General features: G+C 40.8%; 1 protein-coding gene across 7 annotated transcripts in view; it reads left to right on the top strand.

The window, feature by feature from the left end:
* SYT7 (synaptotagmin 7) overlaps positions 1-27,188 on the top strand; it is a 564,911-nt gene that overhangs the window by 435,375 nt on the left and 102,348 nt on the right. For all 7 annotated transcript variants that reach the window (XM_077460750.1, XM_077460749.1, XM_077460751.1 and 4 more), the window contains one exon: positions 26,857-26,992. In XM_077460750.1, coding sequence (XP_077316876.1) covers positions 26,857-26,992 — 136 coding nt within the window. The remainder of the gene's footprint in view (positions 1-26,856; positions 26,993-27,188) is intronic.

The raw sequence follows: 27,188 nt of genomic DNA, 5'->3' as shown, positions 1-27,188 counted from the left end.
TTGTAGAGCTGGAGAATTATCGTTTTATCTCTGGAGTTGATCCCCTTTTTAATGCATGCCAATATTCTGTTTGCTTTGTTAGCAGCAGCTTGGCATTGCATTAAGTAAATACACAAATACACAGTACACAAATATCAACTAACACTAAGGCTAGGTTCATATTTCTGCGGGTGTGGGACTGCATGTATCGCATGCTTTCCCTTGCCACTAAAACATGCTGTTGTTAGCAGACCCTTGGGGCTGGAAATAATTTTTAATGGTACCACTATGAACCGTAAACCACATAGCACTATGCCATTTCCCTGCAGTTGCATTTTTTAAATTAGATAGGTAAAGCTGCCCTTTCCATTCAAATGAATGGAATGCTGTGCCAACGCAAACACGGCCACATGGAAACCACAATAGTAATAGTGTGAACCTAGCCTAGAAGGTACTGCAACTGTTTTTTAATGCCCCTTGGCAGTACTATATGGTTTGTCCTGACCTCTGTGACTGTCACTTTTTTGACCCTTGGTCTGCATGTAAACATAGAGCAAAAAATCATTAAATGTATGTGGGGGGAAAAAAAACATATATGGAATGCTATCATTACATGTATTAATCACATACAATTACCAAAATGTATTTTGAGTTGAGGAATAACGCCTGTAAATGAATTCTCTTGCAAATTAGAGCTTACAGAGGACTAGCCCTCTTTTTATTCCCTGGGACCGAAGGTAAGTATGTGCAGCTTGAAAATGGACCCGTTGCTTTGCCCAGCTTAAGCATAGCTCCCAACTGTCCCTCGTTTCAAGGAGCTGTCCCTGATTTGCAACAATGTCCCTCTGTCCCTCTTTCCTTCTCATGTGCCCCTCATTTTGGTCTGATCTAAAAAGTATATAAAATGCACTTTTTATCTTCCAAAAAGTGTTTCCCCTGTGCTAAACCTATCATCCAATTTCTTTATTGCTACATTTGTAAATTTCAAAACCAGTATAAAGGAATAATAGTAGTAAAAAAAAAATCACTTGTGGGTTAACTAATTTTTTACGTATAATTCTCCTTTAAGGGGGCATGGTAAGGGTGTATCCTATGCCTACATACATTGGCTAATAGGTGTCCCTCATTCCCATCTCAAGAAGTTGGGAGGTATACATAAGCATAAAACAGATTTACATAATGGTTTATTCATATGGGCCATTTGGGCTTCATGCCGCTAATAATGTGTGTTTCGTTGCGGCAGATATGCCTTGGCTGCCCGCATGTAACCACACAACCGAGCCTTTACTTGAGCCGAGGCTTTACTAAAGCCCAATAGACTGTGCACTCTGCAAGTGCAGTTGCTCCAGAGTTTAGGTGAGGCTTCACTTTTTAAAGAATCACATGCAAGGAAAAAAAAAAAAAATTTTTTTGCTTGTATATGATTGGATGATGGAAGTCAGCAGAACTTTCCCTCATTTACTAAGCTCTGGAGCAACTGCACTTGCAAAGTGCAAAGTCTAGTTGCCATTAGTAAATCCCCCCCGCACTGTGTCCAGGGCTGCTCATCTATCCCTAATCACTTACAGAGGCTCAGATGTGAAGGTTACATGCAAAGAGCTGCAAGTGATTGCCCACATCTGTACATATCCACCGCAGAGAAAAGCAGATTCTTTGAATGTTTGGCCAAAATCAGCCACATGAATGAGCTCTAGTTAGTCAGGAAGCTTCAAGTGGCCAAGTTCTGTTTATGCATTGATCTTCTCTAAAGAAATGTATTACAGGTACAATGAGTAAAGAAATGTTATAGCTTCCAACCTTTCAGGGAGACGGGCTCTCCTTTGGGCCAAAGATGATTAACAGCTTAATTTTCATTTTATGTTTTTAGGGCCCCATGCCCATAGAAGATGTCTTTTCCTAACACCATGTTAATGGTCTGTTTGTTTTTTGTACATTAGAAATCATCTACACTGTAGAGGGCTGGCAAAGGACAGTTGCTCTAGGAAGCTAGGAATGATACATTCAGCCCTGTCTGACAAAGCTTATAAGGAACAATAATGAAGGATCAGCTCATCACTGGATAACAGAATAACTTCTTTATTACATTATGAAGTCAGACCCCAGGATAGGGTTGCCACCTTTTCTGCAAGCCAATCCCAAACATTCTTGTACCCATAAAATATGCTTAGAATGCTGTGCCCGAAGTAGGACTCTCACAGACATGTAAAAACGTCAGTACAATAATTAAAAAATAATAAAATAAAACTCTTCCAATACACATGATTTGTGGACTGAATGAAAAAAACTGATTCCTCTATCCACATAAATTAGGGGGATTGAGGTATTCACTCCCTCCTTTGGGGGAAGGGGCCAGAGAATCTGGCCATTTCTGATTAGTGCACTGTGTGGCGAATCAACAGATCGCCCGACTCTGTGGAGGAGGCAGAGAGCCCGCTAACTGGGGGGGGTGGGGGGGTAATAGAGTGTTCCTCCTGCCTGGGACAGTTAGCCACAGTTCAGTATGAATAAATATGTCCAGGTTTCATGCAGTCTGAAACCCGGACACATGTTTCAGAAGGTTCAGAACCCGGACTGTCCGGGTGAATCCTGGAGAGGTGGTAACCCTACCCCAGGACCATCTAGTCACATTTCCCCTTCTTTGTGGCATTTGCTTATTGGTTTTAGCAGTGTAGATTTATTGCCCTCCAAGCATCTGCCAGACTAAACCTCATTCTCATGGGCGTACTTAAGCACACCCCCATGTGAAGGCCATTTTTTGCCTGCACGGGATGCATGGATGGTCCATGAATCCCATGCAGGTAGTCCTATTCATGCCAATTGGGTCACATCGGCTGCAAGGACACAGCTGCTGCTCCAAATTTGACTTCCTTGTGGGTATGTGCGTGTACAGGTCCACTGTCTGTTTTTCCGGGACCCGCATCCCACACCAATGGTAAATTGGGACCAGCTGCTGTGTCCGTGGAGCCGTTGTGTAGGACTGTCTGCACGTGGATGCACGGAATATCTGTGTATCCTGCGCAGGCAGAACACAGCCTGCATGTACGCTCAAGAATGCTTTGTGTAAATGAAGGCTTTGCTAAAACCTTATAGGATGGCTGAAATGTATAGTTCTGCAAAAATGTTTAAAGAAGCTAAACTTTTTAGAAGTTTGTATTGGGGTTATAGAGTACTTGTGTGCAGGAGCATTAATAATTAAAAAATCATTATGGTATAGTAATTTCTAATATTGCTACTACAAATGTTCCGGTAACTCTTCTTCCCAACTGCTACTGGTCTACTACACAAGTGTTTTGTTTTTTTTAGGGTTTTTTTCATTGGATAGATACTTCTTTCTTTCCTGTCCTTGTATGGACACAGTATTAAAAATGTGAGAACGCTTTCAAATACTTTCCATTGCAGATTGAAAGGCCTTTTGAAAATGAGGTTATTCTAGAATATAATGTTAAATTTTTAGTACAAAGAAATACTTATAAAGTTGCACTGGTACAGAAATATAGTCCTTGCATCGTACATTTTGTACCAGAGGATTGCTGTGCTCATATGGATAGAAGTGTAAAAAAGGCCACTGGCTATGCTGGGAAATCTGTGAGTTGTTTTTTTAGTACAGACAGCCCGGTAGCATTCAGCAGCTGCTGTTCAAGGCCTAGGAGACGATACGAACATGATGATCAGTACAAATTGCTGAGGTAGACTACAAAATAGTACACTTCCAGCTGGGAGAGGATACATGTGTACAGCCCAGAGGGGTTATCTGGAATGGAGAGATCGAGATACGCGATTTGTCAGAATGGACCGTGCCTTTCAGCTGCAATGCTTACATTTATATTTGGGCTTTACCAGGCTAATAATTGCATTTTATGTAATCTAATTTATGGTTAAATATAGATTTAGCAGTCACAGTGAGTGTGTGTTTAGAGATCATGCACAGACCACGCAAGTCCGCCTGCACATCTAGCATTACAGTCAACTAACATGAAGACAAAAACATAGAAAGCTTATGCCACATGATCCCTGTCAAGTGTTCTATATGTAGCGCACCCCTGTAAGAACCGTGGTGGATGCAGTCATGTTTCCCCACACAGCCAGGCACCCAACATTTTGGTCACAGTTCCATTGGCTGCAAAGAACAGCTCGGGGGTTTCTTTTTTGATGGGGGTTCATTGGGAATGATAAACTGGGATAGGGAGAGGGAGCATGGGATACCCCAACAAACTGTGCAACTGAATAACTTGAGGACTCCTCAACTTTCTGGCTGCACAGTACAAAAAGGAAAGTCCCACAGAATCTCTATGCTGATAGTGACTAGTACTGCTTCCCGGAGTCTAAAAGCTTTCTAATGCCGCGTACACACGACCGGACTTTTCAACAGACTAGGTCCGACGGTCTTCCCAATGGACTTTCGGCAGAGTTCTCGAACTTTTCAAACGAACGTACTTAGCCACACACAAGCACACCAAAGTCCGACGGATTCGAACGTGATGACGTACGACCAGACTAGAATAAGGAAGTTCATAACCATTAGCCAATAGCTGCCCTAGCGCCGGTTTTTGTCTGTCGGTCTAGCATACAGACGACCGTATTTTTCGACTGGACTCGAGTCAGTCGGAAAGATTTGAAACATGTTTTAAATCTAAAGTCCATCTGATTTTTAGACAGCAAAGGTCCGATGAAGCCCACACAGGATCGAATTGTCTGGCAGATTCGCTCCATCAGACCTAGTCCGTCAAAGTTCAGTCATGTATACGCGGCATAACTCTTCATCACCGGGGTTTGCTTGCTCATAGGATCATTGGCTGCCTTCTGACAATATTCACCAGACTCTTCCTAGTGAGGGAGATGTAGACTCACACCACCATAGGACAGCTAGACTCTTTCCCACCAACTTCCTCCTGGCTCTCTCCAGCTTCTCTGACCCAACTTGATCCCTGGACTGAAGCCTTGGAATAGGCCCCCCAGCTAAGCCTAGTTGGGACCTTGACATCTTCCTAAAGGCTTATTCCAGAAGTCTGCCCCATGGGTCTTCTGCAGCAGTACTGGACCCAGGAACTCTGCACCCTGCTGATCAGGCCTCGGGCTAGTTATGGGCTCTCTCACCACCAACTGGACATATGACATAGGATGGAGTCCCATAAATATTCAGGTTGCATGCCCTGTTCTTCCTCCCACTATAACTCTAGAATCCTCTATAAGACATAGGGAAGTAACAGAACAGCAGCCTGTGAGATACTGAGCAGCCCTAATTAATCAACCCCTGCTCCTCTGATTACATTGGAACCAACTAAATTGACCTAGCAGTCCACCCAACTTCTTGGAGGGTGCTACATATACACAGTGCATGTGTCCAACCTGTGAGCTAAACCAACAATTTGTGTAAGCTTTACGAACAATTGAAACAAAATAAGTATATTACCTTTACAGTCTCAATAGGTAAATCAAAAAGAAAATTGAATTAAATAGGAATTACAGTATAACTGTAAAGCAGGAGCTGATGCATTTGCCAATTATAATCATTATTCTGGTGTTTTGCATTCATTTACTATTCTATCTCTTCGGAGTTCATATGTTCTCCCCATGTGTGCTATTCTCCTGACTGATAAGGTTTTATAGCACGACTTAAAACACAAGTTGGCGGGTTGACTATTTTGGGACCAGCATCCATTGTGATGACACTGCAGGTTGATACGAGCAAAAAAATGAAAACTACAACAATGAGAACAAGATGTGAAAATAGACAGAAATAGGAGTTGCGAAGGAAAGATGCGACAAGGGATTTGGGCTCAAGAAAGAGAACATTTTGTATTTACTTTTTTAAGTGGTAATGAATCCAAAACTAAAAATATAATATATTGCAGCTTACCAATCATTAGATGTGGTGGCTGCATTTGTTTTCACATTTTAGGCTTTTTCCCTCTGTTTTTTACCTGGTGTTCTGGCCAGTAACACGCCTACTGTATTAAGGTGTCCCCATTCTGGATGACGGGGCACAGGAGGCACCTTTGAACAGCAGTATTGTAAGTCTGGGGGGAGGGGGTGTTAGATGTAGTAGCAGATTTAGACACAATGACAAATTGAAGCTGAACTCTAGCTAATACTTCATAAGCAGTTACAGTAAGTTTATTTCCTTTTTGGCATAAAGGTTTTACATAAATAAATAAAAGCTGATAGGTGTAAGCACCCCTGCCAGTAGTAAATGGTTTGTGTCAACCTTCTAACTGCTACATCTGCAGAAGAGCTTGTTCTTTTGAAAAACAATAGACTCACTAGCCAGATCGCCAGGCAAAAATAGAAGAAAGAAGCCCGAAAAAAAAAAACGAATGCAGCCATTGCATCTAAGAATTAGTAAGCAACAATATAATAAATGTTTGCTTTTGGGTTTAGGCCCCTTTCACACATTGATGGACTCCACTTGGTCTGCAGGGATCGATCCATCGATCCCCGCTGAGTCGGCGGGTAACAGGTTCATCTCTGCTCACTGTGTTGAGACGGACCTGTCAGATCTCTGCTCTCCCTATGTAGTATCGGATGTAAAGGGATCCGCTTGTCCATTTTCATCCAATCCGATCTGCCAGACAGATGGAAAATAGGGCCACCATCCGCCTGGATTTAGCGGATCAGATGTCAGCAGACATGTCATCACTGACATCCATCTCTCCATAGAGGTACATGGAGTACCCGTTCAGGTCCAGCTGAAAAACTGACAGGCAGACAGTTAGTAGTTGTGTTTTTGTATCACTTTATTAGAAGTGGGTGAAACATGTCAGAGGGATTTGAGTGATGGGCTAGGATCTGAGTTGAAGCCAGTTTTTCATTCACCTTATACTAAAGCTGAATACAGTGTGTGGTGGTATCTGCATGCCATATTACTTTATTAGAAGTATTACATTGTACGCTTCCCCAGGTAAATATTTCTATTTTCCCCAAATCCCTAGGCAATGCTGGTGCTCCTGTATATAAATACAGAAAATAATAAGAAATACATTATACTGTTAATGGTTTTACCAACTGTTTCCTCTTTTTTGGAGAGCTGCTAATATACAAAGCAACATCACAAAACCCTCACAAACCATCCATGGGCCTGTGTGCACCTTCTATAATTCATCATGTTAAGTGGTTGCACAATTTACAGAGAAAATTTAACTAGACCCCCAATGTCCTCAGCTAAAAAAAGAGGATCCCCCTTCGTTGCGACTTTGTAGGCAACAACCACACATGAATAGGTTAAAGAATATATTTATTGTGTATACATAAAATCATTCGATCATTCAAACATGAAATGATCATTCAAAAAGACACATATTTCAAAAAACAACAAGAAAAAGAAAACAAAAAGTAGTGTCTCCGGTACCCGACGCGTTTCTCTTTCAAGCACCTTCGTCAGGGTATTGGTAAGAGTATATGCAGTCATAGATTTGTCTTACATGTAAAATGTACTGCTATGCAACTTGAAAAAATTAAATATTACCAATGGTGGTGTCGACAAATGCCCACCAAGAACACCAATATCGTAAAGTATTTTCCAGAGAGGAAATCTTGTTTGGTTTGCCCGATGATCACAAGGAGTCATATATAGGAAATTGCAAGCTACAATATCTGTAGATTAGAGATTGAAGCTATCCGAAGCCTCAATATGGCTTCTTATCCATGTGTAGCACACTCTGGGTCATTTTACAATAGATGTTTTGTGTTGGCGAAGGAACCTCTATCTGGCATCTACCCCGCTCTGCAGTGCTCAAGTGTCAGTGCAGATGCGGTGCACGCTACAGCTCCTGTTTGCCTTCCACCATAGATAAAAAATACTTCAAACGGCACACATCCTCAGGATCCAAAAAGGTTTTTTTAGTCATGGTTAAAAAACAAAGGTCCCAGTGTTTACATGTTTCGCCCAATACAGGCCTTAGTCATAGTATTATGACTAAAGCCTTGTACACACGATCAGAAAATGATCGTTAATACAAGCTTTCAAGAGCCGATCACAACAGTTCATCCAAAATTATCCATAGGGACAAACATGAAAATTTTTCACGTATGATACCAGATCATACAATTTTCATTTAACCATTACAGTTTTTGTCTGAAAAAAAACCAAAAGAGCAAGACTACGCAAGAATACATTACAATACAATAAATGCCATCACTTCCGAAGTTGTATTCTGTCATACAGGAATTTTTGTAGGTTGAGTAACCTCTTCATTTTCGATATGAGACTAGCATACAAAAAAAAATTATAATTTGTTCGATATTCTTACTGTGTTTACGGGGCTTAAAGTGATTGTAAAGTCCTTGTTTTTTCCTATAAAAATAACATTCATGTTACACTTACCTCCTCTGTTGCAGTGGATTTGCACAGAGGAGCCCAGATCCTCCTCTCCTCAGGTCCCTCTTCTGTGCTCCTGGTCCCTCCGTCATATTCAGTGCCCCCACAACAAGCAGCTTGCTATTGGGGCACCCGAGCTGAGTCACAGTTCCCTGTGTCCATTCAAACACGGAGCCCCGACCCGGCCCTGACCCCTCTCACCCCTGATTGGCTAGCTGATGTCGATTTATAGCAGCGGCAGCCAATGGCACTGCTGCAGTGTCTCAGCCAATCAGAAGGGAGAATCTCAGACGGCTGAGACACTCGTAGACATTGCTGGACAGGGAGGGACCTCAGGTAAGTGTTCGGGGGGCTTTTGCACGCAGAAGGCATAGAATGCATTAGGATAAAAACCTTCTGCCTTTACAACCACTTTAATGCCCACACTGGGCATAAACGCGTAACTGTTGTGACTTGTCATGTTTTTTAACTTTGATTAATAAAGCCCTTTTTGGATCCTCAGGATGGATGCCACTTATTTTTAACAATTTACAGAGAGTCGAGATTTGCATAAAGTGAGTTATTAAGCTATGGAATGCTAAGGAAGAGCCATGGCCACACTCAGAAAGAAAGATTCTGTACCCAGGAGAGGAATAGTGAAGTGTTTTTAATTTTTGTATGATTATACGTGGTTTGTTATGAGGCTTCTCTAGGACCCGAGAAAGGAGTGAAGAGAAGAGACCCTCCATGGGTGGTGTGCAGGGATACTAAAAAGTAGGTCAAAAAAATCTGGGCAAACTGTGCCCACATCCAAATTAGTTGAGGATGTATAAGGTATTGTTATGGCTTAGATAGTTTTTTGGAATAGAAGGTTTAGGGAACTTTTCAGGATTTCATATTGTGCTACAAATGTCAAATTAAGTATTCTTCAATATTCAGGTAAGATATTGATTCAGATAAGATCAGAAATACACAACACAAAGCTCAGCTTATGGTCTACCTAAGCCCCCCCATATTCTGGTGAAACTGAAAGTGTACCAAATTTTGCTAAACCCCATATCTATGGTGGTCTCCAAATACTGAGAAAGAAGGCCTCTACCTAACAATAGCCTCTTTAGGATTCATACATATAAGTGCAACATCTACTGGATTTAAACTAAAACTCCAGCCAAAGCAATCTATTTTTTTACATTTGTATAGGCTTCCGAAGTTTACATTTTCGGCAAGCTTTTATTTCTATCTTTGTCCCTGCTGGAAACAACTCCCTATTTATCTGTCTATTTTTTCTACCCTTCTGCCGCTCTGTGCTCCCTGGGCCCTCTCTTTCCAGGATCTTTGCTATGCACGTCGGGACCCTTCGTGGGGAAGACCGCGCTATATTAAGATTCCTTTCAACTCAACTCAACTCAAATCCGCACAGGACATTTGGGAAATCTCTCAGGGACACTAGATAGCAGTGAGAACTGGCTGACAGTATTCATTTTGACATCAAATTTCGATTTAGTTTTAGTCATAGTCTTTTGACTAAAATAACATTTTAGTTTTAGTCATATTTTAGCCATCTGAATTGTTTTAGTTTCGGTCCAATTTTAGTCGACTAAAATCTCCTGTACATTTTAGTCGACTAAAATCGAATGAGTTTAGTTCATTGTAATACATTATTTAAGCATTTCTCTAGAATTTCCAAACTCATTATATACTCCTAGTAAAAAGAATCTAACAGCATGTTATTATCTATGTCTATATATCTATTACACATGCACTTAAGACACAGATTTAGCCACTGTAATATAAAATCAGCGTTCATTTTGATGTCAAACTTTGATTTCGTTTTGGACTTTCCGGCAGAAAAAGTCAGGTGGAATAATTTCATTGGATCTTCCAATCATGTGTGGGCTTCATCTGACTTTTTTTTTTTATTCTGACGGACCTAGAAATAGAACATGTTTTAAATCTTTCCGACTGAATCATTCCTATCGGGAAAACCGTTTGTCTGTATGCTGTTCCGATGGGCTAAAAACAACGCAAGGGCAGCTATTGGCTACTGGCTATTGAACTTCCTTTTTCTAGTCCCGTCATACGTGTTGTACGTCACTGCGTTCTAGACGATCGGACTTTGGTGTGACGGTGTGTAGGCAAGACCGTTTCAGCGGAACTCGGTCGGAAAAACTGTCAGAGCTTATTCTGATGTAAAAAAACGGTCGTGTGTACGCGGCATGAGTCATAGCCTTTTGACTAAAATGCCATTTTCGTTTTAGAATTGTTTTAGTTTTCGTCGTATTTAAGTCGACTAAAATATTGTTAATTTCGTTAGCCAAAATATTTTCGTCATTAAATTAACACCCAATAAATAAAGAGCAATAAAGAGAAAGAAGTCTCCAATTCAGTACTGATAGACACTGCAGCCCATTTCAGATCAGTACATCTGTAAATTCTTTAGCTCTGGTCTGCAGGGAGCATTTAGCAAATACTCTTTTAACACCCATCTGTTCAATGCCTTAAAATAATAATATTATTGATATCAAATAATACTCACAGCCAGATCTATAATTTAAAAAATAAAAGTAATTTTTTCCTTTTTTTTTTTTTAAACATTAATGATGAGCTGCTATGGGGATGCCCATCCCCATTGTTATCGGCCTCAAATTCTTGATTTTTTTAAATGCAAAAATTTACAGACATTTACAGAACTATAGAAGTGCTTTGGTTGTCGGCAATTTATAATAAAAACAGCTTCTATTGCCCAATTATCCCAAGGTACCTGTATACATGTGGAAAGGAAACAGACTCAAACTAGATCATGCTCAGGGGACAGCCAATCACTAAGATCTGCGGGGTGTTAATTGAGCCTATGACATTTACAGGGCAATATTTTAGTCTCATACCGCCTGCCTTGTTATAGCATTCCCTACTGTGTGCTAGGTAATACAGCTCTGCTGAGAGTCACACATTAGTGTGTCTGCTCTGTCATACCATGTAATGCATACTTCTGGGTAAGTCGATGTGTCCAGGATACGGTAATCTATACCACACAATGTGTTGCTCATTATCTAAAACACGTTATATTAGGTTGTAAAGTTCAGGATACGTGACTGTCTACATTGGGTGATTCAGCAAAGCAGAGTGACATACAAATAGGTTTGTATACAGCTGAAATGTGTTTAACCAGTTCAGCCCCGGAAGATTTGGCTGCTAAATGACCGGGCCATTGTTTGCGATTCGGCACTGCGTTCCTTTAACTGATAATTGTGCGGTCATGCAATGTTGCACCCAAACAAAATTGATGTATTTTTTTTCCCCACAAATAGAGCTTTCTTTTGGTGGTATTTGATCACCTTTGCGTTTTTTTATTTTTTTGCGCTATAAACCAAAAAAAAAATGATAATTTTGAAAAATAACGCAATATTTTTTACTTTTTGCTATAATATATATCCCCAAAAATGTATGAATTATTTTTTTTCCCTAAGTTTAGGCCGATATGTATTTTTCTACATATTTTTGGTAAAAAAAAATTCCAATAAGCATATATTGATTGTTTTAGTTATAGTTATAGCGTCTACAAAATAGGGGATAGTTTTATGGTATTTTTATTAATTCTTTGGCAGACACATCGGATACTGTTTTGGGACCATTGTCATTTATACAGCAATCAGTGCCATAAATATGCACTTATTATTATTATTATTATTCAGGATTTATATAGCTCCAGCAATTTACGCAGAGCTTTACAATATACTGTGTAAATGACACTGGCAGGGAAGGGGTTAACCACTAGGGGGCAATGAAGGGGTTAAGTGTGTCCTAGGGAGTGATTCTAACTGTGGGAAGGATGGGCTTCAACTCACATGACAGCGATCACTGCTCCCAATGACAGGGAGCAGTGACCTCTGTCATGTCACAAGGCAGAACAGGGAAATGCCTTGTTTATATAGGCACTTCCCCGTTCTGTGGCTCCATGACACGATCGCTGAGAGACCGGCAGACATTGAGTCCGCTGGTCCCGCAGGCACGGTCACGCCCGCTAGCTCCACCATTTAAAGGGGACGTACAGGTACACCCATTTGCCCAACGCTGCCATTATACCGACGTATATCGGCGTGCAGAGGTCGGCAAGTGGTAAAGTGTAACTCCACTTTTGTAAAACAAGCAAGCATAACAAGTAAAAAAAAAAGATATAGCATATACAAGTGCTACACAAACCATATTGAAATTTAACATTATTAAAAATTACCTTTCCTTTTCAATCTGGGGCTGCTGTAATTTTCTGTAAAATTCAAGGCAATATGGCATCCTGGATGCTTTCTGTACACACGGTCACACAAAGTTGTCGGAATCCGATCGCTCTGAACAAGGTGACGTCAAACACGTATGTCGGGACTTTAAACCGACCAGTAGCCAATAGCTTTTGTCTCTTAGTTTATTCTGAGCATGCGTGGCACTTTGCCCGTCGGAATTGTCTACACATGATCGGAATTTATGCGATCGGATTTTGTTGTCGGAAAATTTTAGATCCTGCTCTCAAACTTTGTGCGTCGGAAAATCCGATGGGAAAAGTCTGATGGAGCCCACGCATGGTTGGATTTTCCGACAACATGATCCGATCGCACATTTTCGTGTGTATGGGGCATAAAGCTTAATGTACATGGGAAGTTTTTACAACCTCTCCTGAACAATTTAACTTGACAGATAGTAACCCACGTTTAAAAACATCTGTTTTGCCACGTTTACATGCCGCATTTAGCCGCGTTTGGCGTTTGAAACGTTAGAAACTTCAGCATTCAAACTCATTTTTTTGCCTTCAAAGAAAAGCCTATAAACGCAACTGCCTAAAAACAACATTAAACGAACCTGTGTACATGTACACATAAGATAACATTGGATGAGTTCAGTTGAAAAAAAGCATCCAACTGCCTCTAAACATCCATTTACCAGCAGCAGTGTACATGATGCCTATCCGTTAATTCATTCTAAAGGGATGCAAACCCTGCAACCTTTCTCATTTGATTACTGCAAGTACATTAGCTGATTATGTTGAACACAAACACTCTCATTCAGGAATCAGAATTCCGGGGACATAGTTGAACATACAGCTTTTTTTCTAAGAATGGAAGCAGCTATAAAGTGTGTTAAAATCCTTGCAATGTACTTTTTTTCAGTAAAAAGTGGAGTCAATCTTTAAAAAAACTACAAGCTAAACATATCTGTTATATGTACAAAGCTATTGGTCCAAGTTTAAATCAGAACATTAGACAAAAAATAACAAGAAAATATGAATAGTACCCTTTGAGATAAAATGCAATTTTTTGGTCTTTTTATATTTGGCTATTTGGCTAATAGGAGTTAAAATTTAGTATTTATACTGATTCATACACTGCAGTATGCATATGCAGTACTGTCCATGTATACATTTTGTGCCAACCCGCACAATGTAACATATAGAGGTTATTTTTTTTTTTTTCAAGCTTGTCGGACTAACAACACGTACACAGTTTAATTTCACAGATATGAAGTGTGCACTCTCAATGTACATTGACGTCATGAGGCAGGGGGATAGTAATGGACCATGAAGTTCCTGCCTCTGCTAACCTCCCAACGTATTACTGAGTGGGGAATGTAATGGGAATGTACACTTAGTTGTAATTAACACAAGGGTTGATTTATTAAAGCTAGAGAGTGCAAAATCTGGTCTGCATAGAAACCAATAAATATCCTTTTTTTTTTGTCAATGTTTAATTAAATGGAATCAGATTTTGCACGCTCCCGTTTTAGTAAATCAGCCCCACTGCTTAACCACTTCAGCTCCGGACCAATAAACACCTTAAGGACCAGAGGTCTTTTTCCAATTTCGCACTGCGCTGCTTTAACTGGTAATTGCGTGGTCATGCAATATTGCACCCAAACGAAATTTGCTTCCTTTTCTTCCCACAAATAGAGCTTTCTTTTGATGGTATTTGATTGCCTCTGCGATTTTTTTTTTTTGCGATATAAATGGAAAAAGAGCGAAAATTTTGAAAAAAAAAAGATATTTTCTTCTTTTTGTTATAAGAAAAATCGAATAAACTAAATTTTAGTCATACATTGAGGGCAAAATTTATTCAGCCACATGTCTTTAGTAAAAAAAATGTCAATAAGCGTATATTTTTTGGTTTGCGCAAAAGTTATAGCGTCTACAAACTAGAGTACATTTTCTGGAATTTACACAGATTTTAATTTATGACTGCCTATCTCATTTCTTGAGGTGCTAAAATGGCAGGGCAGTACAAACCCCCCCAAATGACCCCATTTTGGAAAGTAGAAACCCCAAGGAAATTGCTGATGGGTATGTTGAGCCCATTGAAAATTTATTTTTTTTGTCCTAAGGGATTGAATAATGACAAAAAAAAAAAAAAAAAAATTTTTTACAAAAAGTTGTCACTAAATGATATATTGCTCACACATGCCATGGTTATATGTGAAATTGCACCCCAAAATATATTCCGCTACTTCTCCCGAGTATGGGGATACCACATGTGTGGGACTTTTTGGGAGTCTAGTCGCGCACGGCACCCCGAAAACCAATCACCACCTTCAGGATTTCTAAGGGTGCAAATTTTTGATTTAACTCCTCACTACCTATCACAGTTTCGAAGGCCATAAAATGCCAAAATAGCACAAAACCCCCCAAAATGACCCCATTTTGGAAAGAAGACACCCCAAGCTATTTACTGAGAGGCATGTTGAGTCCATGGAATATTTTATATTTTGCCACAAGTTGCGGGAATATTACAAACTTTTTTTTTTTTGCACAAAGTTGTCACTAAATGATATATTGCTCACACATGCTATGGGCATATGTGAAATGACACCCCAAAATACATTCTGCTGCTTCTCCTGAGTACGGGGATACTACATGTGTGGGACTTTTTGGGAGCCTAGCCGTGTGCGGGACCCCGAAATCCAAGCACCGCCTTCAAGATTTCTAAGGGCATACATTTTTTATTTTACTCCTCACTACCTATCACTACCTATCACAGTTTTGAAGGCCATAAAATGCCAAGATGGCACAAAAACCCCCCAAATGACCCCATTTTGGAAAGTAGACACCCCAAGCTATTTGCTGAGGGCCATGTTGAGACCATTGAATATTTTTTTTTGTCCCAAGGGATTGAATAATGACAAAAAATCAAAAAATAATTTTTTTTTTACAAAAAGTTGTCACTAAATGATATATTGCTCACACATGCCATGGTTATATGTGGAATTGCACCCCAAAATATATTCCGCTACTTCTCCCGAGTATGGGGATACCACATGTGTGGGACTTTTTGGGAGTCTAGTCGCGCACGGCACCCCGAAAACCAATCACCACCTTCAGGATTTCTAAGGGTGCAAATTTTTGATTTAACTCCTCACTACCTATCACAGTTTCGAAGGCCATAAAATGCCAAAATAGCACAAAACCCCCCAAAATGACCCCATTTTGGAAAGTAGATACCTCAAGCTATTTACTGAGAGGCATGTTGAGTCCATGGAATATTTTATATTTTGACAAAAGTTGCGGGAATATTACAAACTTTATTTTTTTTGCACAAAGTTGTCACTAAATGATATATTGCTCACACATGCTATGGGCAGAAGTCAAATTACACCCCAAAATAAATTCTGCTGCTTCTCCCGAGTACGGGGATACCACATGTGGGGGACTTTTTGGGAGCCTAGCCACGTACGGGACCCCGAAAACCAAGCACTGCCTTCCGGATTTAAATATAAAATGCTACCAAAAAAACTGTTAGCGATCGCAGGGATCAGGCCTGACTCTGCGATCGCTGCAGTTATGTGTTTAGTGTTTTGTAAGTGACAGTGATCGATCGATACTGCACTTGGGTGGGCTGGGCAGAGGGGCAAAACGCAGGTGCTAGCAGGTATCTGGGCTGATCCCGCTAACAATGCGTTTTTTTGGAACCCTGAACTGCTGGGGACGCTAGTATAGATCTGATCAGATCAGATATTGATCTGTTTAGATTCTATACCACTACGGGAGGTGTATGCTTTGTGCGTGGGTGTTAGCGGTACTGGCACTAACCTAGCGCTGCCTGGGGCGACGCAGACCCTGACCCTAAAACCTAATTGATATCACCCGCCGGGTGATCAGGGGGTTAAACCTTTATTGGCTAATAAATGGTGGGTGCCCTGATGCTATAAAAAGCAAACTAACCAGAGTCACCCGTAACACTTATATGGTGATCAGTGGTGAAAGGGTTAACTAGGGGCAATCAGGGGGTTCAAATTTTTATTAGGTAGTATATGGGGGTCCCTGGCGCTATATAAAAACCTGACGGGGAACCTAAATAACTAACTGGCTAACCAGCGTCACCAGTGACACTTATACTGTGATCGCTGGTGAAAGGGTTAACTAGGGGCAATCAGGGGGTTAAAACCATTATTGGGTAGTATATCGGGGTACCTAGCGCTATAAAAACCTGGCGGTGAACCAAAAAAAATAACTAGCTACCTAGCGACAGTAGCGACACTGATGCAGCGATCAGAAAAATGATCGGTTAGTGACACTGGCAAAAGGGGGTGGAAGGGTTAACTAGGGGCAATCAGGATGTTAAAACCATTATTGGGTAGTATATCGGGGTACCTAGCGATATAAAAACCTGGCGGTGAACCTAAAAAAATAACTAGCTACCTAGCGACAGTAGCGACACTGATGCAGCGATCAGAAAAATGATCGCTTAGTGACACTGGCAAAAGGGGGTGAAAGGGTTAACTAGGGGCAATCAGGATGTTAAAACCATTATTGGGTAGTATATCGGGGTACCTAGCGCTATAAAAACCTGGCGGTGAACCTAAAAAAATAACTAGCTACCTAGCGACAGTAGCGACACTGATGCAGCGATCAGAAAAATGATCGCTTAGTGACACTGGCAAAAGGGGGTGAAAGGGTTAACTAGGGGCAATCAGGATGTTAAAACCATTATTGGGTAGTATATCAGGGTACCTAGCGCTATAAAAACCTGGAGGTGAACCTAAAAAAATAACTAGCTACCTAGCGACAGTAGCGACACTGATGCAGCGATCAGAAAAATGATCGCTTAGTGACACTGGCAAAAGGGGGTGAAAGGGTTAACTAGGGGCAATCAGGATGTTAAAACCATTATTGGGTAGTATATCGGGGTACCTAGCGCTATAAAAACCTGGCGGTGAACCTAAAAAAATAACTAGCTACCTAGCGACAGTAGCGACACTGATGCAGCGATCAGAAAAATGATCGCTTAGTGACACTGGCAAAAGGGGGTGAAAGGGTTAACTAGGGGCAATCAGGATGTTAAAACCATTATTGGGTAGTATATCGGGGTACCTAGCGCTATAAAAACCTGGCGGTGAACCTAAAAAAATAACTAGCTACCTAGCGACAGTAGCGACACTGATGCAGCGATCAGAAAAATGATCGCTTAGTGACACTGGCAAAAGGGGGTGAAAGGGTTAACTAGGGGCAATCAGGATGTTAAAACCATTATTGGGTAGTATATCGGGGTACCTAGCGCTATAAAAACCTGGCGGTGAACCTAAAAAAATAACTAGCTACCTAGCGACAGTAGCGACACTGATGCAGCGATCAGAAAAATGATCGCTTAGTGACACTGGCAAAAGGGGGTGAAAGGGTTAACTAGGGGCAATCAGGATGTTAAAACCATTATTGGGTAGTATATCGGGGTAACTAGCGCTATAAAAACCTGGCGGTGAACCTAAAAAAATAACTAGCTACCTAGCGACAGTAGCGACACTGATGCAGCGATCAGAAAAATGATCGCTTAGTGACACTGGCAAAAGGGGGTGAAAGGGTTAACTCTAGGGGCAATCAGGGGGTTAAATCTTTATTGGGGGTGATGGGGGCTACCCTGGACCTAACACTAACTGCCCTGACAGTTTTTACTTTTACAACTGACACTGAATGCATTGATCAGTAAAGAAATGATCAATGCAATCAGTGACACTGTGACTGGGGGGGGGGGAGGGGGGCGGGGGGCGATCGGGGGGGGGGCTTGTGTACCTGTGTGTACCTACATGTCAGTGTAGTGTTGGTGCACACTTACTATTAGTCTTCTCCTCGTAGTCCGGTCAAAAAGACCGCCCCGAGGAGAATGACATCACTTCCTCCTTCCTGTGTAAACAATACACAGTGGGAGGAAGTTCGTCATTGGCCAGGAGCGATCCAGAGGGGGTGGCCAGAAACCAACGCCCATCCCCTCATCACGGATCGCTGCTGGAGGGAAACGGACCGCCGTATCCAGCGGGAGGGGGTCCGATCGGACCCCCCACCCGCTGGAAGGCAGGCACGTACATCTACGTGCTTGTGCCTGCCTGTGCCATTCTGATGACGTATAATGGCAATACGGCGGTCCTTAAGTGGTTAAATCACTCCCTTAAAAATATCACTGTTCTCTGTTTATGTGTTATAAGATGAGACTGCATTTGTGCTTCTAATTACATGTAATTCATATTATTTTTAGATTTAACATACTTTATTTTATGTCAGCACGTGTGTAGAGATTATCTACACTTGCCGTCCACTTTATTAGGTACAACATGCTAGTACAGGGTTGGACCCCCCCCCCTCCTTTTGTCTTTGCCTTAGACCCCTTTCACACCGAACCGCCTAGGGCATCAGCGGTAAAGCGGCGCTTTATCATCATTTTAGCGGCACTATTTGGAAAGGGTTAAATGCACCTGCAAAAGGCAGATGGAGCAGCGTTTTGCCAGCGGTATCACAGTGCTGCCCCATTGATTTCAGTGGGGAGCAGCGCTCCTTCACCACTCCAAAAAAGCTGCTGGCAGAACTCTTTGTGATGCCCTGCCAGCGCACTGCTCCAGTTTGAAAGCCCTCGGGCTTTCACACTGGAGTGAATGGGGCCGCTTTTTTCAGGCGCTATGCAAGTGCTATTTTTAGCGCTGTATTGCCTGAAAAACGCCTGCAGTGTAAAAGGGGTCTTAAAGGGGTTGTAAAGACAGACGTTTTTGTATCTTAATGCACTTCTCTGTGCCTCAGCCCCCCTAATACTTACCTGAGCCCCATGACTGCTGAGGCAACATGGGCCCGGTACAAATTAAATGTAACATAATGTATAGAAAACCTTCACCCTATTAAATCAACACACTTACACTTGAATGTCAATCGATGAAAAACGTGACAATAATGAACGTCAAAACCACCGGCAAATCACCTCACTCATGCCCCCCCCCCCCCCAATGGGTATAGGCTCACCTCTAGGAATGCAACCCCCCCATTTAAGCAGGGTTAAACAGTGCTTGTGAGCCATCCCAGGACTCAAGGGATATCCAACATGGCTGGATCCTAAACGTCTCCCATAATCTCCTCCTCAGTAGTCAGCAACAGAATATATGCAGAGAGAAAGACACCAGTAGTGCTTGAATCGTTTTAAACATTATCAATAATGTATTTAAAATTGTACAAGGTACTCACATTGTATAGCTGCTTCCAGCGCACCACACTAAGCCCTTGTACACACGGTCGGACATTACGACAACAAAATCCGTCTGATTTTTTACGACGGATTTTGTCCGAAATTGGTGTTGCATACACACGGTCGGACAAAGTTGTCGGAAAATCCGATCATTCTTAACGTGATGACATTATTTAGTTACGGCGGGACTACGTTCAGGCTAGTAGCCAATAGCTTTGGTCTAGGAATTTGATCTGAGCATGCGTGGCACTTTATCCGATCAGAATTTTCTGTCCGATCGGATCATGTTGTCGTAAATTTTTTATATCCAGCTCTCAAACTTTGTTGGTCGGACGGAAAAAGTCAGATGAAGCCCACACACGGTCGGATTATGCAACAGCGCGATGATTTTCCATCGGAATGTCCGACTGTGTGTACAAGGGCTAAGAGAGCATTGGTTTAAAAGTGTAACAAAGAGCCACACATCCAAATTCTTGGTCAGCTCCTAAATCCACTGTGGCGCTTGAATGCCTTCACCGTCCTAGCCCCTCCCCTATGCGTGTCAACTCAGGGTCACATGTTTTCCTTAGGGGGATCAAGTATTTCTTGAGCACATGATCAGTGTTTGCAGCTGGTCCTCTGATTATCTTTCACATACACCCTATGCCTGTAGCATACACGGTATTTGTTTTTGTGCTGTCAGAAAAAAGTAATAAACAATCTGTATAGTCAGCAGCAGAGCTGGGTTCTCCAGAAACCTCAAGCCCACAGATGTTTTTTACTTGTGCTGCTCCTACTAATAAAGTGACACTAAATTCTGTTTTAAAAAAATTATATTGAAATTTACTTTCCTAACTCATAAAAGTACCTTCTATTGAATTCGTGATCCATATAAGTGGACATGGATCGGCTTACAGGGCCTACCTAAGTTATGCATACCTACTATTATCAACCTTTTTAACATAGATCAAACCCATGAAAAAGAAATCTGGTTTCAGGGAGCCTGTACGTATATTTACCATATCTTTAGCTCAAAAGTACATTAGTGTGATAGTCAACAGAAAGAATGTTCCTTACTTTTGTGGTCAGTAGGAAGAATTCGCCTATTACAGTTAGCTAAAAAGATCATTGGTATTAGTGGTTATTTATCTGAGAGGCAGAAATTGCGCAACAGACGTCCAGCAAAATCTAGTAGAACCCTGACTGAGAAAGGTTGGCTTAAAGGGAACCTGTGACCAGACTATCGACAATATTTATAGATTCTGAAGCAGTAAATAAGCTTTAAAGCTGGCCATACACTTCTGTACAATTTCCTTTAGATTTCCCAAAACTATGTAATGAGAGGAAACACTTAAATAATCCACTCAATGTGTATCTAATTATGCAGGCCGCACTACAACAGTTGATGATAGATCTAATGGAGATCAGATTGTACAGTGCATAGTCTCCTTAGAAAAAGCTCTTATCTGCTATTTAGTTGCAGGCACCATGAGGCAATTAATCCTCAAAGTTCATAGAAGGAGCACTGAAGCCCTTTAATATGTTCTCCAAGCCAACTCTGTCCTGTCATTGCTCCTCACCTCCCATCAGTGACCCAGCAGCCTTCTAGCTTTCTAAACACAGAGCAAGAGTTCTGGGATGGTGAAACAGGAGTGAATCGACACCCTGTAAATAGGCAGGGGTGAATTGAGCTGCTGAGGGACAACTTCATTGCTTCTGTGAATTTAAGATAAATTACTCCACAGTTTCTGCAGCTACAGAGGTCAGTTAAGACAGCCTGTTCACAGATTGATGTAAAAAAAAACATGCTCTGGAAGAAATATGGGGGCTGCCATTTCTGACTTCTTTTGAAAATGCTAGTTGCGTGGCTGTCACTAACTTCAATTCTTTGTGGAGGGGATTTGCTGCCCCCCAGTAGCACAGGATGGTTACAACTGAGATGACGCATATATTTGTGTCACTGAACAATCCCTGCTGACTCTCCTTTCTCTGTGTTTTACTGAAAACTTCTATCAAGCAAGTTAGCAACAAAATTTAATTCACATCTGTAAAATGTCAGACTGCCTCTCGTTTAGCAAAGTGTTTGTGTATTTGCAACCTCTGATCCTGTAATCCTGGGCAGCCAACTGAGACAGTTTTGCAAAGAGCTGTGGCAGATTTAGTACTGCACGAGACAGATTTTCACACCTCTCTGTGTATGAAAATACAAATCTGTTAATATTTAGTTAAAATTGATGTTTAACTGGGTTGACCTGCAAAGGGGTGAGTATGTTTCTCAGAAGGCCTTGTTTCAACCAAAAAGCAGACAAATGCTTCAAGGCTAGAATGTACCGTGCGTCCAATTGTGCTGTGAACGCTGTAATAGTGTGTGTGTGTGTGTGTGTGTGTGTGTGCACATCACGTGTCCTTGCCTCTTTGTCCCTGAGCCGTCCACATCCCTCACAGTTAATTCTCCCTCTGCACTCTAGATGACACTCTATAATTGGAATATTTCTGTGTCTCTTTGCTCTGTTTTCCTTACAATTTTAACAGCTTGCAAATGCTGATTTATTATTCATAATCGCACGAATGCCAATCCCTCCCTAAAATTCTAAATGTTCTTACAAAACCCCTCTAGACTGCTGATAATGCATACACTGGCCTAGTTTGCGAATCTCGAATGTAAATCTAACACCTCCCGGGGAGGACTTCTTACATAGACATCTTTAACTAAGGCTATCATACATTTGCCAGTATTGGCCTAGATTCATCAAACCATTAGACAGGAAATGTCACAATCATGATAATCTGCAAAAGTTAATTTATCAAACAAGGAAAATATATGACCAGGATAGGTTGTTACATAGATGTAGCCATCATATTAAATATGTCTCTTGTTTTTCAGCCTTCAGTGTTGCTTCCTCAATGTTAACCTATATGTCTGCTGCTTTCTCCCTGTCTGCTCACTACCTCACCGGTTCCATACCGGCCATTGTGTTCACTAACTTTGACCTCTCTCACACACAGCTGTTTGTGCATTCTTCCACTTCTCACTGCTTTAACCCCCTCCTCCTTCCCCAACTTTTCTCTATTCGCTCGGATTTTTAACAGGGCACAGATCCTTTTAGCCGCTGGCTTTGTGAGTCACCAGTGCTGAATCCTAATTCGATGTAACCCTTGTCTTTTTCTCTCGTTCTGTATTCACTGTATTAGCTGTTCTGTGTTCTTCTCTCAGTGTGCTTCTGCTCTGCATGCAGGGTCTGCTGCCTCTGTCCTTCTATGCTGTAATATTAATGATGTCTCTGCTGGCCTTCTCACCGGTGTCTAACCTCTGCTCCCTCACTTCACTCTTTCCTTTATAGGGGGACTTTGGAACCCAAGAGACTTTCACAAAGTATAGTCTTAAAACAGGCAGTTTAATTGTGCATATTTGGATGGTTTCCCCAACAATGTATAATGTATTGTATATATGTATTATGCAAATACATATATATAAAAACCATCCACCTTTGTCTATCAATGAGCACACTGTAGCTAAACTCAACAAGGTCCTGATAGAAACCATGAACCAAGGGTCCACCTCATCCCTTCTCCTTCTTGTTAACAATACATGCCATGGATACAAGGTCCTCACGGGTTTACGTTCTTGTGAACATGGAAGCCTCTTTTATCTAATATGTTCCTGGTCATATATTGGAGCAATGAATATAGAGATAAGAAGCTGCATACTTGTATCAGGGTCAGAGTAGGGCCCTGAGGAGATCAGTGGTGGTGGCCTTCTCCCTACTATGGATGAAATGATACAAAGAGGAAATACTGTGGTTTTATACAGGTGCCATTGCAAAAAAAAGGACAAACATCAGGCTGGCCATACGTTATACAGTTTTCTTGTACAGTTTTCTTTAGGTTTACCAAAATCATATAATATGAGGTCAAACCTAAACACTTTCAATTTGTATACAATCAGGCAGGCCCTTCCATTACTGTGTTGAAGGTAAATCTAAAGGAAATTGAAAAAGAAAATTATATAATATATTTTACCTTACTACAAGACTTTATTCTCTGTCGTACATTTGAAAACAATTACTGTAAAAGTTCAAATAAAATCAAAATTGACCAGGTAGGGTAAAGGAAATCACAGGCTCGGTATTATCCTATACAAAAACGTTTGCTGTGCAGCCCTAGTGGTGTTAAATTCTAATAATATAGTACAGTAGAAATAGCAAAAAAACATGGAAAAACAGATGCGAAAAAAAGAATGCTGGATTTACATGTAATAAAGTATGAAGTAGCAATTATACCATGGATCAGACACACTCTCTGCAACTCATTTAGCTAAGCTCTTTCCTCTTGGTAATCATTAGTTTACACCAGGCACACCTTTTAGGGGCATTTTATGGGCTCATACTTATGGACACCAAACCGGACTTTTCCTGTGCATCCCTTTTGTAAGCTCATTAGTGCCTCCTACTGTGAATGCATACTGTAGCCAACTTCCCTCATACACACACATGCACCAACTGAAGAGCTAGTCTTACTAAAATTAATGCAGATATCTGACTAGCACTGACAGCAGTCCTCATTCAGTGATATCTTCTTCTGACAGTCAAAACGATTCCATGCCCATAGGAACTTTTGTTCCTTGCCTGAATGTACCAGCTAAAATCATGACAGCTAGATACTAAACAGCATCCATTGCTGTGACACACAACCCCTGAAGGATGCCATACATGTATTTCTACAGTCATTTGATAGAAACAATCTTTTTGTTTTATAGTTTTTGGCTTGCAAACATTGATGAGTAATTGTGCAATCTTTCAGCTGAAATTCAGCCATCAAATTAAGTTTTATTTTTGCGAAGTTTAAAAAAAACTTTCAACACCCATGTTTGTGTGGAAGAATAGTTGTTTCTCAAATGATTGACTGATGAATACAACCATGTCAAAACAATAAATGGTAAAAAAAATTAAAAATGATACACTATATATTCCTTGTATGGTTCTACTAAGATAATGGTGATCCCAAGGCAAAGGAACTTTTTCTTGACCTGGATTCTTTAGTATGAAGATTCTTCCTATTGGAGAAGTTTCCTAATATTGGACCAATATAAGTTATAACACAAAGGGAGTTCTGTAATTTAGTTTAAAATTTAGAGGGGTCTAAAAAAATTCACATTCTTAAAAGAAAGTATCTGAGATATAAACATACTGTATGTACTGTAGAGTCTTGATCTAATGAGCTGTGGTATAATAGCTCATTCTCAGTATAATAGCGTTACTGAAAACTGTATTGCCTTTGTTTTGCAAGCTGCAGTGTACAGTTTATATTACTACAATGTAAACTGAAAACTATATTATAATTTAAATTAAATGTACATTGACCCCAATAATTTTCCGCAGGTACTGTATGCAATTAATAGAAAAAATAGTCAACATCACAGCAGCATGACAAAAGCTACTTTTACTATTATTAAAACTATGAATTTGAATTTTGAAAGACCAGCCTTTATACTTGCAACAGAAACAGGTTTTTAAAAGACATTTTGGGAGATCCCCAATTTGTTAGCTATGACATTCATTCCACTGGTCTATTGTAGAAGTTCAAGAACTATGAGAAATGGTTGCGACACCACCATTAACATTTTGCTGCCTTTGCTCAAGGCAAAAGTTTATGGTTTAGCCTTGGTTCACACATATGCGTGCTGAAACCACAAATATGTTTCCGTGTGAATAGCTTTGCGGTTTGAGTGCAATTTCACCAGAATTGCGATTTTGGCTTCTGTGTAGACAGGCGAGTTTTAGTTAACAATGCCAGCCATACATAAATCCTGCTAGGCATTAACACATGCATATATAATGTATATGTAAACCTAGAAATACATTTATTTATTTATTTATTTTATGAATCTTTTAGATGGCACTACTTAACTGTTGTGTCTGTGGTGCTGTGCAGTTGAGCTTGGCTCATCTCCATAAACACAAACCCTGTTAAACTGTGACAGAGAATAAATTCAGAAGATGTAGTCAGCACTGAGCCTTAGCTTGGAATCAGCCAAGTCCAGAGATGCAGAGAAACCTCTAGGGTTTGTTATATCAGTTTATCCCTGATAGTCAGTCATGTGTGTGTGACTGCCAGGGCATAGTCTGACATAACAAACCTTGACAGATAAAACAGAAATGGAACAACCCCATGATTTTCAGTATGATTATTAGTGTGCTCTGCGATGACATATTTACTTTATAAAATATGAAATATTCCATACATAATGTACAACCACTTTTCTGAAGAGCAAAGTACACATATAGGCTTAACAACAAAGTGCACAGATCCGTATTGTGTATTAACCTATGACAGTCAAACAATATTATCTTTTAAGGCACCCATACATGTACAGGTCATTGGCCAACAATGGTTGATTATGTCCCTTCTAATGATAAACCCTGTAATGGCCCACACCTTAGTTAAAGGGCCAACAACAGCTCGGGTATCAAACCTGGGCTGTATTGATACTGGTTTGTACCCCAATCAACTCTGTCATAAAGCTTCCACAATTGTTAGCCAAATCACATCAACATGAATGTCTGAATCTGTGCCACAATCGGCCATCACAGAGATAAGATAAGGAGTGTTGGAAAGCCTGAGATTAATAAATTGCCTGTACCTTTGATGAAAAATGAGCACTCCTCTTTTGTGTACATTAGAGTTTTGCACCTGAACTTTCTGGATCTCTTATTCAGGTCATTTTACTTTTAGTGAGTTTTATTACTAGTGAATGTCAATTATCATTCCCCTGCCTCACTATTATGCTAGAAGGAAGAGTTGCAACATATCCAGATGCTCAATCACCATTAAAATTCACTTCAGATAACATTGATAACATTGACAAAAATCATGCATGATGACCAGCTTTATTTATAACTGTAGGCAGCTAGCTCTAACATACAACCTCCATCGCCCACTGCTTGCAGTCCCTGGACTACTGATTATCATAGCATGTATAGTGCAATGACTGCTTTATTGTGGAATGTTCACTTGGGTGAATTCCAATACCCTCTCTGGATCAGTGGCTGGCACTTGGCTCCATTCATCTACTTCCGAGGCCACAGCCAGATGATTTTGTTTCAAAATTTAACACGTCTCTTTTCTTTCTTTTTTAAGAGTGCCAGCAGGGACCAAAACCACAAACACAACAGTGGTGCCAGGACAAGCGCAGCCAGATGAGAGCGACCGAAAAACAGACCAGCGATCGTCTGTGTCAGACCTGGTGAACTCACTGACCAGTGAGATGCTCATGGTGAGTAAGTCACAGTTTGTCAATATGGACATGTACATCTGTTCATTCACATTGTTCCGAAGGTGCTCAGAGTACAGAGGTCACCCTGACTGTCTTCTCTGTGCCAGATTTAATGCTGAATCAATAGACAGCCACTGAGAAACACTGTGGAGAAGAGAGGATTTGTTCCTGGCTTAGCTCCAGGGTGTACCAAGCA

Source organism: Lithobates pipiens, unplaced genomic scaffold (assembly GCF_037356315.1).
Source record: "Lithobates pipiens isolate NorthernLeopardFrog02 unplaced genomic scaffold, aLitPip1_a1.2 Scaffold_10, whole genome shotgun sequence".
NCBI classification, from domain to species: Eukaryota; Metazoa; Chordata; class Amphibia; order Anura; family Ranidae; genus Lithobates; species Lithobates pipiens.
The sequence above is the reverse complement of the archived record's forward strand: the minus strand, read 5'-3'. Positions and strand labels throughout refer to the sequence as shown.